The sequence below is a fragment of the Ciconia boyciana genome, chromosome 8 (assembly GCF_034638445.1).
Source record: "Ciconia boyciana chromosome 8, ASM3463844v1, whole genome shotgun sequence".
Taxonomy (NCBI): domain Eukaryota; kingdom Metazoa; phylum Chordata; class Aves; order Ciconiiformes; family Ciconiidae; genus Ciconia; species Ciconia boyciana.
The window spans coordinates 22,088,555-22,105,508 of NC_132941.1; the positions used below are offsets into that span (position 1 = coordinate 22,088,555).

Below are 16,954 nucleotides of genomic sequence, written 5' to 3' on the forward strand. Positions count from 1 at the left end.
ATGGGTGTTTACAGCCAGACCTTACCATGCAGGAGGCTGGTTTCATCCCAGCACCCAACCTCCATCCCTGCCTCCTCCAAAAGAGAGCAGGGTCTGGGCTGGGACCCTGGGAGAAGCCAAAGCCTCATCCTCATTGCCCCATGGAACCTCAGCAAACTGCATGTGGGAGCCCAAACGCAAGCATGAGTCTGATGACAAAAAGTGCAATAGTGAAGTATAGCAGGCAAGCTCCGCACATATAAACTCAAGTACAGCAGGCTTTATGGACCGTGACTACATATGGACTGAAAACGTGCATGTTCACCCCCCCCCCCCCGACATATGCTCCCCAAATATTTAAGACTTTGGGTCTTCTGAGTGTTTATGCCTCACCCTGCAAGCACAGAGTTAACTTTGCCATGGGTTGCTCTGGAGCTAACCAGGATGGGTGGCAGTGCATTGCAGACACGCGCATTTCACATGCATGCAAATGCACACACGTGCACTGAGCCAGCAAAAAAGTATAAGCACTGTAAAATTAAGCCTTGCCGCTCCCTGTGCTTTTAATTCTGCCCTCTCCCACGTATGCCCTGTGACACAGTCTTTCATTTCATGACCGCATGCCATTGCGCTGAGTTCCTGTAAGGCTGATGTATACTGGGCATTGAATACGTTCCAGCTGCAGTTTCAGGCACCCTGTTTGAGCTGAAGTTTCCATGCAGTGTCACATCCACATATGGATCGCAGGCACATGCATTTATTCCTCCAGCACTGACGAAGCAGCCACCTTCAGGGTGAATGTCAGCAATGTTTGGATGATATGGAGAGCTGTTTGAAAGTGGCATAAAATAGGGAGAGGAGCAGAGCATGGTGTTGGCTTACCCAGTGGCACCCCCAGGGCTCTCGTGCAGCATCTCTCTGTTCAGCAGCAATTGGCACTATCTGGGGCATCCGGCCAAGGCACAGCGCAGACACCACTGGAGGGGTTCATACTCCTCCAAAGGGAGACAGCTGTGGCAGAAGTGGGGAAGACTCATTAGGGTAAAGGCTTGCCTCCTAACACTCGGGAACTTGGCCCGATGATAGGTGCTACTGCATCTGCCCTAGCCACATAACAAGGAGGAAGGTTCCTCTAAATGCTGTATGGGCAAGGAGAAACACAGCCTCTGCATCCACATACCCAGCCCCTAGAAGCCCCTTCCCCTAGGAAAATCAGAAAATCAGACTCCCCTGAGGGTCTTTCCAGGCTGCCGGGCTCCGGCACCCTGTCACAGGGCAAACAGGGAACCCAGGAGGGGAAGGACTGATGGGCGGGCTCGGGGGGCTCCAGGTTCACAGCACCCACACAGACAGGGCTTGTGGAGGGTGCCCTTCCCTCTGTGACCCTCTCCCTTTTCTCCCCAGCCTCTTTCTTCGGGGACGGCTTTGTGGAGATGCCGCTGGCAGATGCCTCGCGCACGGTGCGGCTTCACCTGCAGCTGTACACCAGCCAGGGGAGTGGGCTGCTCTTCCTGGCCGCCGGCCAGCCCGACCACCTCCTGCTCCAGCTGCGAGCTGGCACCCTGCAGGTCAGCACCCTGGCACCCCCACGCAGGCTGGGGTCTACGGGTCAGGGCTTCATCCAGTGCAAGGATGAAGGGGCAGCACCTGAATGCAGCAGCCCACAGAGCCAGACACAAGCATGGACAACTGAGCCGTCAAGACCCCTGCCAGGGGTTGTTAAAAGTTTAAGAAGAGAGTGGACACAATCTTGGGAGAATCAGCTGAATACAGAGAAACAGGCTCCAGCTGGGAAGCTCCTCACCCACTACCTAGGGTGAGGCTGGGGAGCATGATGGAGACACCCAGACTCTGGCACCCCATGCACATTGCATGGCCAGACATTGTGCACAGCACCCTCGGGGTGCAAGGGGTTAGTGAAGAGAAGGGGTGAGCAGAGATGATTCAGAGAAAGGAGAGGTCTCCATCAGCAGACTCCCCCATCCCACCATGGGACAAGCCCAACTGGGGCATGGGAAGGGACAGAAGAATAAAATTCCCTCTTGTGGTTGTGGTGTTGGCATCCACCATGGAGGAACAGAGCAGGGAGCATCCGAGGCACACATCCTGCCTCCCCTACAGCCTGGGCTGGGCCACCAACCACATCTAAACCAAAGCAGGAGAGCAAGCAAGCAGCTGGCCGGAGGTCTCCCTAATGCAGACCGTGTGTCTCAGGGTCCATCAGCTAACCCTCTACTTAGGCAGGCTCCAGGCTGCTGCTTGTGGGGAGCAAAGCCTGCTATTTCCCCTGCCAGTTCCCAGGGCAAGGGCTGGAAGCAGCCCAGGCTGCAGGGATGGAGGGCAGTGGGCAGGATGGAGCAGGGAAAGAGAAGCCAGCATCTGATAGGGCTCCTCCATGGGGGGAGAAGGAAAGCCCGGCAGTGGGGCAGCAGGACTGGGAGATGGAATACCCCAGGAAAATAGCCCTGAGACTGGGGTTTGCTGAGAAAGAGTGAAAAAGGAGAGAAATTCAGAGAGCAGGACAGAGGAGGCATGCCCACAGGGGGATCTAGCTGGGGAGGGAGGAACATGCACAGAGGAGGAAGAGGGCAGGGTGAAGAGTAGTGAACAGAGGGACCAAAACACTTGTGAGCCCCCAGGAACAGTCCATGCTTCAGTAGGTATTTCTGGTAGGTGGAGAGATGTCTCCTGTGCTGCATGTCACCTTGCTTGAGCTGAGCACTTTCCATGTCCTTCCCTGCAGGCCAGGCTGCAGCTGGGCTCAGAGGAGGTGACGCTGCAGTCCCCAGCAGAGCTGCAGCTCAATAACCTGGCAGTGCATGATGTGGAGCTGCTGGTGGAAGATGGCAGGATGACGCTGACCATCGACAGCCTCTTTAACAGCTCCGTGGACATCACAGGACCCGTACAGGAGTTGGACATCCAGTATGGCCTCTATGCCGGTGGGACAGGCAGCCTTGACCTGCCATACCTCGCTGAGGCCAGCTCGCCCTTCAGAGGTTGCCTCCACTTAGTGACATTCAACGGCCTGGATGTCCTCTCCCCACTGTCCTCTGACAGCAGCTCCAAGATCTTCCACCGGGTCCAGGAAGGGTGCAGCACACAGTTCTCTGCAGAGCCCGAGGACCCTTTCGGGTTTCTGGGGCCACACTCCTACATTGCATTTCCCACATGGGATGCAAGGGAGGAAGCAACCATCGAATTTGTGATAACGACAAGCATCACCCAGGCACCCCTCATATACCATGCAGGGCTGGAGAATGACTTCTTCTACCTGGAGATCTCCAACGGGCGCCTGAGAGGGTTTGTTGAGAAGGGGAATGGCATCATCGTCCTGCACAACAACGTCTTCATCAGCGATGAGCAGCAGCACTATGTCAAAGTCTACACGGACATCCACAAGTTTGAGATCCTGATTGATTACTACGCCTCATCCACATCCAACCGGGGCATCAACAACTACCTGGACCTTCAGGGAAACCTCTTCATTGGAGGTATGAACGAAAAAGCTTTGCAAAGGCTGAGGGAACACCATCTTGCTTTCATCTCGGTGTGGACCATGACCAACAACTCATTTGTTGGCTGCTTGGAGGACCTGCGGATAAACCTGCAGAGGAGGAGTCTGCAAGATGCCGTGATCACAAAGGACATCACATCAGGCTGTGGAAAGCAGGAGCACTACTGGGACTATGACGAGGTGTACGAGCAGGATGAGGCACCCACCTCCGCACCTCCAGATGTCTGGTCGGGAGCACCAGGCCTGGTGGTGGAACCATGCCAGCCAGACAACAGCTTCCCACCTGCCTTCACCAACATCAGCAGGCTGCTGCATGTCAGCCCCCTCATTGTCTCTGAAGGGGGCACGGCCTATCTGGAGTGGAAGCACGCCCAGCCAACAGTAGACTTGAGCCTTGCAAACATCCGGCAGTCCCAAATCCTCTTTAGCATCACCAACGACCCTAGGCATGGCCAGCTGGAGCTGGACATTCCTGGGTCCAGGAGCAGAAGGAAGTTCACCTTGTTGGACATTGTGAATCGGAAAGTCAGATACGTCCACGATGGCTCTGAGGGGCCCATGGACCAGCTGATGCTGGAGGTGACAGTGACCGCCCAGCAAGGGGTCCCAGAGTGCTTGCGGCAGGGCCAGATGTACCTGCTGCCCATCATGATCAACCCCATCAATGATGCCCCACAGGTGATCTTTCCCCATGGGAACCACATGACAATCCTGAAGCACACACGGAAACACCTGACCACGGACATCCTGCAGGTCCTAGATGATGACACATCCTGTGATGACCTCGAATTCCAGCTGCATGGTGGCCAGCAGATGGAGGAGGGTTATGTAGAGTATGATTTTCACCCTGGAGTGCCCATCGAAGAGTTCTCCTGCAGGGATCTGGAAGCAGGCAACATAGTCTACGTGCACCAGAGTGGGACAAACTTACAGCTCACCTTGCAGGTGAGGGACGGCACAGTCCCAAGCCCCATTGCCACCCTGAGGATCCTTGCCATTGACCCTGACATCCGCCTGCACAACAACACCGGCCTCTCCATCTCCCAAGGAGGGGCTGCACGCATTACCACAGCCAATCTGTCAGTGGAGACAAACGCCGTGAAACAACGGGTCACCATCTTATATGTCCTCACAGAGCCCCTAAGGTATGGTGAGGTCCAGAAGCAAGGGAGCATGGGAGGGGAATGGAAAAAAGTTGAGTCCTTCCACCAGCAAGACCTGGAGCAAGGGCGCATCCAGTATTTTAGCACAGACCCAGAGCACCGGCTGGAAGATGTTGTGGAGAAGCTGAGATTCAAAGTCCAGGTGGGGCAGAAGGTCTTGCAAAACAACACTTTTCTCATAAGGATTAAAAGAGCCACCATTAAGATGAGGACCATGGTCCCCCTCCAGATGAAGAACAAGCGGCACAGAAATATCACCAGTAAGGAGCTGGAGGCAATGTTGGAAGATCCGAACTCTGCCCCAGTCCCCTTCCACTACGTGATAATCCAGGCTCCCAAAAAGGGAAACCTGGAGCTGCTTGGCAACAGGCTGACCGAAGGCTTTGGATTTACCCAAGATGACCTGCAAAGAAACCACCTGAGCTACAGCGCAACCATCAGGAACTCTCAGCAAGCTGAGGACACCTTCCAGTTTCGAGTCCGCACTGGTGAGCAGCACTCTCCTGTCTATACCTACACAATCAGCATTGGTGGGGACCCCGATGCACCAGCCCTGACCAACGTCCTCCTGACTGTGCCAGAAGGGGGGCAAGCCGTCATCTCCAAGGACCACTTGTTTGTACAGAGCATGAACAGCATGGACTACCTCTATGAAGTGATTGAGGGGCCAGCACACGGGAGACTGGCCTGGGCTGCATCCCACGGCTGGGCCTCCAGAGAGGAGATCACAGAGTTCACCAACGATGACATCCTCCACCGCCGGCTGCTGTACCAGCATGATGACTCCGAGACACTGGAGGACGACATCCCCTTCGTAGCAATCAGGCAGGGCGAGGGCAGCGCTGAGCCTGATGAGGAGGAGGTGAGAGGTGTTTTCAGGGTCTCCATCCAACCCATCAATGACCACACCCCGGTCCAGGTGGTGAACAAGGTCTTCAATGTGGTGCGCAATGGGCAGCACCTGCTGACAACAGATGACATCGCCTTCACCGACAAGGACTCTGGCTTCTCTGACACGCAGCTGGTGCTGGCAAGGAAGGACATTTTGTTTGGCAGCATCGTGTCCGTCGATGACAGAAACCACCAGGTCTATCGGTTCACCCAGGATGACTTGAGGAAGAAGAAGATCCTCTTTGTCCATTCAGGGGCTGACCGGGGCTGGATCCAGCTACAGGTCTCAGATGGCCTCCACCAAACCACGGCCCTCCTGGAAGTACAGGCATCAGACCCCTACATCAAAATAGTCAACAACACCGGTCTAGTCATCCACCAAGGCAGCCAAGGGAGCATTGACTCCTCTGTCCTCAGCCTGGAGACTAACATGGACATCAGGTCAGATGAAGAGATACGGTTCCTGATAACAACCCCCCCGAGGTGGGGGACTGTGCTGAGAGGGGAGCAGCCGGTCATGGCCTTCTCCCAGAGGGACTTGCTAGCTGGAGAGATCTCCTACCGCCACAACGGGAGCAGGAACACCCGGGATGAGCTCCAGTTCACTGTAGAAGCGAATGAGGTGGTGGTGGAGGACACGCTGGCCATCAGCGTGTTCTTGGACACCCATCCCAGCCCCCTGCGCATAGTCAACCACAAGGAGATCCACGTCTTCCAGGGGGAAGCGGCTGGGATCAAGGAGGAGTACTTACTGGTGAGTATCCCCTTCTCTAGTCATTCCCCAAGCCTGCATCACTTTGCTGGCCACTAAACCAGGACAGCCACCAGTGGGACTGCCCATGCCCCAGAGCAAAGGACTCGTGCCTATGTCAGGCTTTGCCCAGGGGCAGAGGGGGCGTTCAGGCATGGCCTCGGCAAGAAAGTGACTCTTGTAGCTCGTCCCACAGCAAAGCCTTGGGGGATTGCACAGCAGTGGGCTGTGGGGCAGCCCAGCCTCACAGGCACCAGCCCCCCACTCATGCCTTGTCTCCCCCACACTCCCAGGTGACCCACGAAGAGATCCCTCCCCAAGACATAGTCTACCTGGTGAGCAGACTCCCGGCCTCTGGCTTCCTGGCGATGCTTCAGCACGGCAGAGACTCGAATGAGCAGCCCAGCCTGGACCCCATCCAGTCCTTCACCCAGGAGGACATCAATAACGGCAGAGTCCTCTACCTCCACTCCAAGCCGGAGGAGGAGCGTGACCAGTTTGTCGTGGACATCACGGCCAGCGGTGCAGACCCTCTGGAGGGGGTGGTGGTGAGTCTGGCCGTGCTCCCGATCGCCGTCCCCCTGGATGTCCGCAACATCACGGTGCCGGGAGGCGGCTCCATCACCCTCTCCACGGGCATCCTCAACATCCCCAACGCCTACTTCACGGCTCTCGGCGTGGAGTTCAAAGTGCTCGAGCCCCCCCGGTTTGGCACCCTCCTGAACAGCGAACGGCCTGAGGATGGCGGGCTGCAGAGCTTCACCTGGAGCGAGGTAGAGCAGCCAAGAGTGCCCGCTTGCCCACCACACTGCTTTCCCAGGGGGTTTGGGAAGAGGCCGGGGGTGGGTTCCAGCCCCCAGCGGCACTGGGAGGCTGGGGAGGGCTGCAGGGCTCCTCTCCCCATCAAAGATATTTGCCCTTGGGATGGAGGGGTTTGGGGTGGTGGGTTTGCCCTGCAGACAGGGAACACATCAACCCCTGAGGTGTGTTTAAATACACCTGGGGATACAGGGTGGGAATGCAGGCAGAGCACCCACGCTGGGCTCCAGGTCTGCTTCCCATGGGGATCCCGCTCCCTGTCTTTGTGCTGGATCCATCCCGCAGGGATGCCCTAGAGCCAGTGGTAGGTGCCTGGCTCCCTCCCTCCTCCCAGGCTGGTGCACAGCTCCCCTCCCCAGCGGGGCTGGTGGCCCGTGTCCTCCCAGGAGGGTCACCCATCCCCTGCCCCTCAGGTGGAGAGCCAGCAGATCCAGTACAGGCAGGACGGCCCCCGGGCCCAGGCCGACAGCTTCACCCTCCTGGCCAACGCCTCCGAGATGGACCGGCAGAGCCAGCCCAGGACCCTCTTCATCACCATCCTGCCCCGCAGCTCCAAGGGGCCCCGGCTGAGGGTCAACGCCGGGCTGCAGGTAAGAGTGGGATGCCGCGGGGGTGGGCAGCCACCCCAGCGGGCCCTGGGTGCTCAGCGTTAGGACACCCCAGGGCTGGCCAGCCCAGCGTGGGGACCCCACGGGACCCGCTCTGAGCCTGGTCACGCACCCCCGGGAATTTGGGCACAGCAGAGCCAGGCTGCAGATCAGAGGCAGGCGATGGGCTCCGGCGATGGGGCGAGGCTTTGCAGGAGGCGGAGACCGGGCTGTCCCCCCCCGTCCCTCCCCGCCGCCGATGCTGAAACCGTCCGCAAGATGGGAGCATCGCCCCGCAGCAGCGCTCCCCTCCCGCCCTCCCTCTCGCACGGCGGGCTCGGCGGAGCCGGGCTGCCACGGCGGCAGGCAGCGGCTCCTCGCCTCCCGCTTCTGAGGACCCGCACCCTGCTCGCCCTTCCCCAGGTCCCGGAATGACTCCTGGGAGCACGAAGAGCAGCTTGCTCTTCGCAAGCAAGCGTCATCAGCACACACTGGAAATACTTAATTATTTAGGCAGCCTTCAGACCTCTCCTTGTACCCAGGTTTCCTATCCCCTCTGCAGCAGCATGCATCGCGTGAGATAACTAATGCTCATATCAGGCAAGTCAGAAGCAGATAGGTCTCACCTGCTGCTGGAAGTCCCACCTTCTGTTTCAGAAACCTCCCTGCCCTGTTCAGGATCACTAGCGCAAAACTGCAGCAGAGAAATTATTAGAAGACATGCAGGAGTGCCGGCCTAGCAGGGTCATTCCCCTCAACCCCCCAGGCTATCCTCACCCATCCCAGGATTTCCCAGGCTGGCAGCAGGGAAAGCAGCTGCTTCCATCAGGATCATCACACCAGGATCATCGCAGTGGCTTTGGGAAGGTGTCTGGGAGCCTGGGCTCTGGAAGAGATGCCCAAAGGGAAGGGCACAGGCTGCCCTGCCCAGGGCCAGGCATCACCTAGAATCAGGGAGAGGGGCTAGGGCTGCCAGCAAAGTCTGGGGGGGTTGCCCCCATACACAGCCAGCCCTAACTCTGTGCCTGCCCATGCTGCCCTCAGTTACACCCCCCAGCCCAGGAAACTCAGCCCACTCCCAACAAATCCCACTGTGCATTAAGTGGTGCCTCCAAGATCTGCCCCAGCTGTGCCGAAATCCCCACACTCCCGAGAGAGATGTGTTAACCCCTCAGCTGCTGGGCCCATGGCAGCCCCTCATCTCCACTCCAGAGGCACAAAAGCTCCTCTCTGCTTGCTAAGGACCAGCGCATCCCAAAAGGGCTGCTCCGGGCTGGCTCTGGCAGGGTGGGCCCGAGGCAGGGGAAGCAGGCAGGGCAGGCAGCTCTGTCCCCAGTGCCATGCATCCTGCCCAGGGCACAGGCAGATGCACAGAGCTGGCCCTGTGCAAGGGGAGGAGGAGACTCCCTCCCTGCCTTATTTTTAGCCAGCCCATTAACCCAGTGATTGCAAGGCACTTAGGAAAGCATGTCCTTCCCTCCCAGCCACCACGCTAAAAAAAGGGTGAAAAGAAAGAAAAGGCTCCCAAAATAAACTCCGAGGCAGCGGTCCATCCGCCTTTCCCTTAGGATCCCCCCGGCCCTGGGAGGGGTGATCACAGCCGCCCGGCTGCCCGCAGGAGGGGCTCCGGAGCTGGGAAAGGCTCCCTGCTCCGAGGAGGAGCAATGCTGAAGCAACCCAGGGCTCAGGAGGGGCCCGGCCCTGCAGTGTTTGTGCTCTGGTGAGAGATGACTTCAGCGTTTAAAGGTCAGGCCGGGTCCAGGAGAGGGATTGCACAAAGCCTTCCCCTGCTGCCTGTGCCTGCCAACGCCGGGGGTGCAGAGTCCACGCAGGGCTGGGGAGACAACGGGCAGGGTTCAGACCCTGAAGCAGAACCCCCTGGAAAGGACCAGGCAGATTTGCCCCAAGCAGCTTTTTGGGTTGCATCAGGAGAAAGGATGTCTGGATGCCACCAAGAAAAAGGCTTCCGCTGCTGCACCAAAACACAGACACGCTCCCGGCGCTATTTCGCTGCCTCCCCGTGCGCTCTCCCAGAGAGCACAGGCAACACAGGAGGCTGAACAAACATAAGCCGAGTAAGCAAGAGCCGGAACCAGGCGGAAGGCTTTAATAATTCAGAGAGGACGGGGAGCATGGTGAAGCAGGTCAGCTCCAGTGGCACGGGCTCTCGGCAGCGAGCAAAGCCTCTCCAGCCACCGCATGTGCCCGTCCCCAGCGGGCAGCGATGCCCCGGGCCTGCCGGTCCCCCCGCCTGCAAATGCCTCTGCGGGCTTTGACCACGGGGAGTTTTCCTTGGCACCAAGCTCCGGGTGTGACTGCAATTTCACCGGGCGCTGAAGTGACCTGACTGTGGGTGCTGGGGAGGGGGAGCAGCCCAAAAACCTCGGTGCACGTATGTGGTGGAGCAGCAGTTCCTGCTGCGAGGGCTTCAGCTCCCACACCAGCCATGTGTCCAGCAGTGCTTCCCCCATCCTGTCTCTCCAAAGCTGTGTTTTTGAGCCTGCCTCCCGCCATCCCGCAGGGACTGCCGAGGGATTTAATTTCACTGTCGGCACCCACACCCACTCAAGAAATGTTTTGGGTTAGGCCAGCTGAAAACAGCAGAAAAGAGCTCATCTAACCCAGCACGGCCAGCTGAGCAGCTCCTCCAGCACCCGGGTGTTGTCTTGTGGGTTTGCAGGATGCAGGCCAGGCTTGCAATGCCACGGGATGCAGAGCACCCTGCCCCTCCGCCCTGCATGAGCTTCAGGAAGGCTTGGTCCATGCACCCCATGATTTTGGGGCATCCTGAGGGCGAAAGGCAGCTCTGGGGAGCATGGGCAGAACCTGTCTGGCAGTGCAGGATTCATCCCCATGGTCTGCCGAGACCAAGATACGGCACAGCATTAGGAGCGGGGGAAATTGTTGCCTCCAGCTGGAGAGGGGAGATGCCAGGACTTTGGGGTGGCAGTGTCCCCGGGGGGCAGGTGGGCATTGCTGGCTGGGGGAAGTGGCCCTGGGAAGCTGCAGGGTGGCCCTGAGCTTGGCCACATACTTGTCATTCCTGGAGGGTTTGCTGGGTTGGCTCGTGGCCTTGCTGCAGCCTTGTGAGGGAAGAGAGGGATGGGTGCTTTGCCGGGAGCACGAGCTAGGAGAAACACCCAGCTGGGGAGAGACGGGGCTGTGGTCATCACATACACAGCAGCAGCTCAGGGAGCAAGTTCAGGGCTCGGGGACCCCACAAAAAGCCCTTCTCTGCAGAGCAATGGGGAGAGACACATCAAAGGCACAGCCCCTGCCCCAGCCCTGCGAGCCACACCAGCACTGTGCCTTCTTCCATTTTCAGTGCTTGGGGAAACTGAGGCATGGAGGGGCGAGCCCTCACTTCTGTCCTGCACACACCATGCAGATGCATGGACGCAGTGGCTCGGCACGTGCTGGCAAACACGGCAATGGTGCAGGTTGATGCAGGGCTGGGAAGAGGCCAGACGATGGGACGTCACCCAGCACACGGACAAAGCACCCTTGTTGGGCTGGGATGTGCTCAGGCACCCAGTGAAGCAGTCTGAGCTGGGACAGGGTCTGGAGCAGGCTAGGGAAGGGGACAGAGGTGCTGGGGGCATCCCAGGGGCATTACAGCCTCTCCCCATCTCCCAGCTGCAGGAAGGCTCCACGGCTGCCATCGGTCCCCACGTCCTGAGCGCCGAGGACGAGGACTCCCTGGCAGAGGAGGTGACCTACTCCATCCAGCCCCCGGCCAATGGGAAGGTTGTGCTGAGGTCGGCACCCGGCGCTGCGGTCCGGCGGTTCACCCAGGCCCAGATAAACAACGGCCTCATCCTCTTCGTGCACCAAGGTAGGGCAGGGCTGAGGTGCCCTGACCCCCCGGCATCACTCCCGGCCCGAGGGAGGGAACACCACCGGAGGGGAGCACTGTGCCACCAAGGCAAATGCTAACCCCATCACACAGCACCCTGGTCCAAACCGTGCCAAGTTAATGGGGGGCTGCAGCCCCGCTGCCCTCCATAAATGCCCAGCTCTGTGCTTTCTGCAGGGCCCCTGGATGGGGGCTTCGCCTTCGACCTGTGGGACGGCGAGAACCTGTCTCCTGGGCACTTCTTCCTCGTCAGGGCCCAGAGAGAGCCCCTCATCAGCCTGGCTAAGAAGCAGAGCCTCACCGTCTGCCCAGGTGGGTACGGTCACATTCCCCATCCTCCCAGTTTGATGGCAAAGAGGGCCCTTGGACCCTTCCACCACCCCCTGCCCAAGCACTGCCAAGAGATGCCCATGGCAGAAGCTGCAGGTGGGTGGCAAGGTGACAGGTTGAAGTCTGTAATGGATGTGTTTTCCAGGTGCCCGGCAGCCCATCACCAGCCAGAACCTGCAGGCAGTGAGCAACAGCCCCACTGGCTCTACTGCTCTGTACTACAGCATCGAGCAAGCCCCACGCCTGGGCAGGCTGAGCACCTCCCAGGGGGAGGAAATCAGGAACTTCACCCAAGCCCAGGTGAGTTTTCACCTCCCCCAGCCCCCCAGGATCCCAAGGCACAGCCCTCCATCACCCCCCACTGCAGCCCAGGGGTCCCAGCCCGACCCCACTGCCACCATGGGCAGAGGCACCTGATCCCTGCAGCCACACCGTGACTTTCCCAGCTCTGCCAACAGCTGCTAAGAGGGATTAAGAGCTGCCGCCCCAGTGCTGGCTTTACCACGGCCACCAGCCTTGGATTTAGTGCTGCGGGAGGCTCAGGGAGTTATAATCCCCTTTCCTTAGGCTACCTGCCTGCTGCAGACCCAGCCACCCTGGCTGCTGCATAAGGCAAGAGCCAAGTGCGATGCTTTTGCTTCAGCTCCAAGCAGATCCTTGCTACCACGCTTCTCCTATACAGCCAGGCTTTTACAGAGCATGGTGAAGGGCTTATTTCTAACACTCCCTCAGAAGCACGCTGGTTTGCCCACGCTGCCAGCTCCCCTGTGCTGTGCTCACCCTCGGAGGAAGCCCAGTCTGACTCTTGGAGGATGCTGAGCAAGCTCAGCCCTTCCTCTGAGCCTCAGTTTCCCCAGTTGCTGGACAGAAACATCCTGGCAGAGAGTCACCATGAGCTCTCAGTGGTGGCTACCATGCTGGTGATAATCCCCATTTCTTACCTAATTAGGGCTTGGCTGCTCCTTCCTACAGCCAGGGCAAGAGCTCAGGGTGCACACATTGGCTCTAACACAGCGTCACCAAGGTCCCCCCTGGTGCTACAGTGCCCATCACACCAGAGATAAGACAGATGCACCCATCTCCTACATGGTATCACCCATTCTGGCTATTTATTTTGCCATTTAGCAGAGCTCATTGTGGGTTTTTTTTAATTTTAGGTGGACAGCGGATTGATTTTCTACCAGCATGAGATGCCAGAGAAGCCCTTCTGGCTTGCCCAAGATGCTATCCGCTTCCGTGTGGTTGCTCCCATGACCATCTCAGATTCCTTCATCCTCCTCGTGCTGATCTCCTTCGAGGCCAGGTGTCCCCAGCGCTTGACTCAGCTATGGAGAAATGCAGGTAAAGAAGGAAAGGACAAGCAAGGGACAAACAAGCCCTCATGAACTTTGCACAATCGCCCCGTTCGAGGAGATTGTGCAAACCTGAGGAGGGCTTGTTTGTCCAAAGAAGACACCACCGAGCAATTTCCCATGGCCACCTGAGCACAAGCTTTGATATTATGTCAAGCAACATCTAAAATTGCATCCATCCTTTTGCTGGCTCTCTGTGCAATTCCTTCCTCCGTCATTTTGCCAAACTAATAAGTCCCAGTTGCCTTCTCATCCCTCTCCATTTCTTTGCAATCCTTTTTCTGCTATATCTCACTCTCCTTTCTGGTAGATCCTGGCTCTTCCTGGGGATGACAGACCTTTGCGTTTTCCCTTTTCCCCCAGGTCTCCAGCTCGCAAGGGCCCAACGGGCTGAGATTGACACCTCAGTGCTGGATGCTTCCAACCTCCTAAGCCAAATCCCAGTCCCCGAGAGGGCTGCACATGATGTTGTCTTCCTGGTGACAGGGCTGCCAGCTCATGGGCAGCTCTTGGTGGCTGGTGTGTCCCTAGAGCGGTCAGAGCCGTTTTTCCTGCAGTCAGACCTGGCCACGGGACGCCTGGCATATACCCATGGTGGAGACAGCGTCTCTGATGACAGTTTCAGATTTAAGGCTTGGCTCCGGCCCCGGGTGCAGCAGTCCATCCGTCCTCCGCAGGAAGGTGTGGTCATCTCTGAAGCTTTCAATATAACGGTGGCCAGCAGCAGCAGCAAGCCACCACAGGTGGTGAAGCGGCAAGAAGTGCTGCGGGTCCCACCAGGCTCCGTGGTGACCGTGTCCCAGGAGTACCTGGATGTGGCAGACACATTGGGGTCCCCAGAGGAGATGGTGTACAGTGTCCTCCAGAGACCTCTTGCTGGCCACCTGGCCAATGCACGCAACCCACGGGAACCCATCAACCGCTTCACCCAAGCGGATGTCAACGCAGGCCACGTGGTATTTGTTGCCACTGGGACCCGTGCCCCAGAGTCCTTAGCCCTGAGCCTCTCCGATGGCCACCACCCGCCCACCTTGACCTCGCTGGAGATAGAGGCGCTGCCTGCAGTGAGCACCGCTGCCAGCCTGCTGCCGCTGGAGGTGCCCCAAGACCTGAACAGGGCTTTGGTGTCCCACCATCACCTCCTGGGAGCCGCACAGCTGAGGGCAGGCAATGCCCTGTACAGGATCACCAGGGACCCAAGGTTTGGCCAAGTGCAGGTCAACCAAAAGCCAGTGCGGGGCTTCTCGCAGAAGCAGCTGGACCGCGGGGAGGTGATGTTCACCTTCACTGACCTCACCTCTCCTGAGGACAACTTCCAGTTCCTTGCCACATCATGGGCAGCCAACAGGACTGGGGTGGTGAACGTGACCGTCCGCGCCTTGGTGAAGGCTCGGCCGGGCAGCGTGTGGCCCAGGGGCACCACGGCCCTCCTGGACACCAGCATCCTTGACGCCAGTGAGCTGGCCAACCGCACCAAGAGCATCCCAGTCTTCAAGATCCGCAGGGCGCCCCATGGCAGCCGTCTTGTGAGGGTCTCCAGGGACCCAGGACAACCCACCACCCCGACTGAGACCTTCAGCCAGAGCGAGCTGGAGCAAGGGCTGGTCGGGCTGGAGGTGCTGGATGCTGGGGAGACTGATCAGCCCCTGCAGAGTGACAGCTTTGTCTTTGAGCTGGTGGCTGCTGGCGTGCCACCAGCGCTGGCATCCCTGGGGTACAGCATTGAGCCCTACAACGCCTCGAAAGCCTACGGCATCACCCTGCTCATGGCCCCCCTGGCACCCTCGCCCCCGGTGCCCCAGCCCCAGGGCACAGCACGGAGCAGCCCTAACGCCAGTGAGCTGAGCATGCCCCCCACCACGTGGCTGGGCCCCGGTGCTACCACCAGCCCCAGCCCTGTGGAGGGGGGCACCTTCCTCAGCTTCATCGAGGCCAACATGTTCAGCATCATCATCCCCATCTGCCTCATCTTCCTCCTGCTGGCCCTCATCCTGCCCCTGCTCTTCTACCTGCACAAGCGCAACAAGACGGGGAAGCACCACGTCCAGGGCACCCCCTCCTCCAAAGCCAAGAACGGGGCCGTGATGGACCAGGAGACCTTCCGGAGGATGGACCCCAACCAAGGCATCCCCCTAACGACTGTCAATGCCCTGGAGAGCAAGGGCACGGGTCCCCCACCCCAGGGCACAGGTCCCGGTGCGCCGCCGGACCCAGAGCTGCTCCAGTACTGCCGGACTTCCAATCCCCCCTTGAAAAACAACCAGTACTGGGTGTGAAGGGCTCAGGCACGGGGGCACAAGACCACCTGGGGGTCCAGACCCTCCCCGAGCACCGCCAGCTACCTCCTCCCAGCTCTCCTCCTCCTCCCTGGGACCTGGCATCCCATGGATGCAGGAGGAGCCTGGGGATATGGCGGCTGCAGGGGCCCACCTGGGAGCCCCAAATCTCCAGGTGGCTTTGGGCAGGGGAGGGGGGCACTGCATAGGCAAGCTGGGGCAGGCAAAATGCCTGAGCATCCCTAGGGAACACTAACTTTGGGTGCTCATTTGGGCCACCCAACGGTGGCCACAGTGCTGGAGGGGACCTGATGGCACCAGTCCCCACTGAGCCACCGGTGGCTCCTCCATAGGCAGGACCGACAGCCACGGGGGTGTTTGCCATAGCTCTCAGCACACGAGGGAGGATGAGGAGCGGCTTGGGCTGAGTCAGGCTGAGGATGAAGCTGCCCAAACCCCCCCAGGGCTAGGCGGGCTGAGACACTGGAGCAGAGGCTCGGAAAAAACTGTGGCCAATGCCAGGGGAATTTAATGAGTCCCCACCCACTTGGAAAAAACCCGCCTCGCTCTTTCTCTGCGTGCTTGCCGTGTGTTTCATAAAGCAGACTGCACCGAGCCCCAGGGGGCTGCACAGCAGGTAGGATGCCCTCAGCGGGGAGGGACAGCAGGCGCTCACCTGGGCAGCGTGAAACCAGAGCTGAGAGCAGAGAACCGGAGCCAGTGCGGTTTTCCACTGTATACTCCAGTACAGAAGTAAACAGAATAAAGTGCCTTTTCCGAGGCGCATCATGGTTTTCGTAAGCCATCTTCCTCATGTCGCCACTCCTTGCCAGGCCTGTTTTAAGCCCAGTGAGCTGCTGAGCGACATTTGGAGGTAATGGACCAAATTCTGGGCTCTTGCTCAAATTTTCCCCAGGCCGGAGTCCTAAAAACTTAAATAGAAATTATCTGAGGAAGAGCAGAGGAAAAACTGAGCGCTGAGCTCAGGATGGGACCCAACAATAATACTCTGCATTGCTACAGCTGGGAAGCTCATCACAGGGCACATCCCACTCTCACAACACCGATGGGAAGCTGAATTGAGCCCCCAGGGACCACAGGGGATGCGTCACACTTGCAGCTCTCTCACCCAGGGTAAAATCCATCCCCGGTGTCAACGCATGATCCCTCCCCAGACCAGCACCCCCGGGCAGTCCCACTCCAAGGCTCCAGCAGAGCCGGGATGTTTGCTTGGACCATGACAGCAGTTTTCCTGGCTGCGTTTATGGTGCCAAATGTTTGCTGAGCGGTAAATCACACCTGCCCTGCTCCAGCTGGCAGGTGTTGGCACATCCCACCACGCACCCACAGCCACCGGGGTGCAGGCAGGCAGCCTCGTCCCCCCCGTGTGTGCTCCAGCCCCGACCTGCCCCACGGCACGGGCGAGACGGAGC

At 58.9% G+C, this 16,954-nt stretch overlaps 1 protein-coding gene across 1 annotated transcript in view; it reads left to right on the top strand.

Annotated features, from left to right (window-relative positions):
* CSPG4 (chondroitin sulfate proteoglycan 4) overlaps positions 1–16,429 on the top strand; it is a 29,301-nt gene extending 12,872 nt beyond the window's left edge. The window contains exons 2-10 of the mRNA XM_072870575.1: positions 1,384–1,547; positions 2,723–6,304; positions 6,595–7,074; positions 7,534–7,710; positions 11,344–11,542; positions 11,741–11,875; positions 12,039–12,193; positions 13,051–13,234; positions 13,609–16,429. Of these exons, the coding sequence (XP_072726676.1) occupies positions 1,384–1,547; positions 2,723–6,304; positions 6,595–7,074; positions 7,534–7,710; positions 11,344–11,542; positions 11,741–11,875; positions 12,039–12,193; positions 13,051–13,234; positions 13,609–15,521 (6,989 nt within the window). The 3' untranslated portion in view covers positions 15,522–16,429. The remainder of the gene's footprint in view (positions 1–1,383; positions 1,548–2,722; positions 6,305–6,594; positions 7,075–7,533; positions 7,711–11,343; positions 11,543–11,740; positions 11,876–12,038; positions 12,194–13,050; positions 13,235–13,608) is intronic.
* Positions 16,430–16,954: the final 525 nt, after the last annotated feature.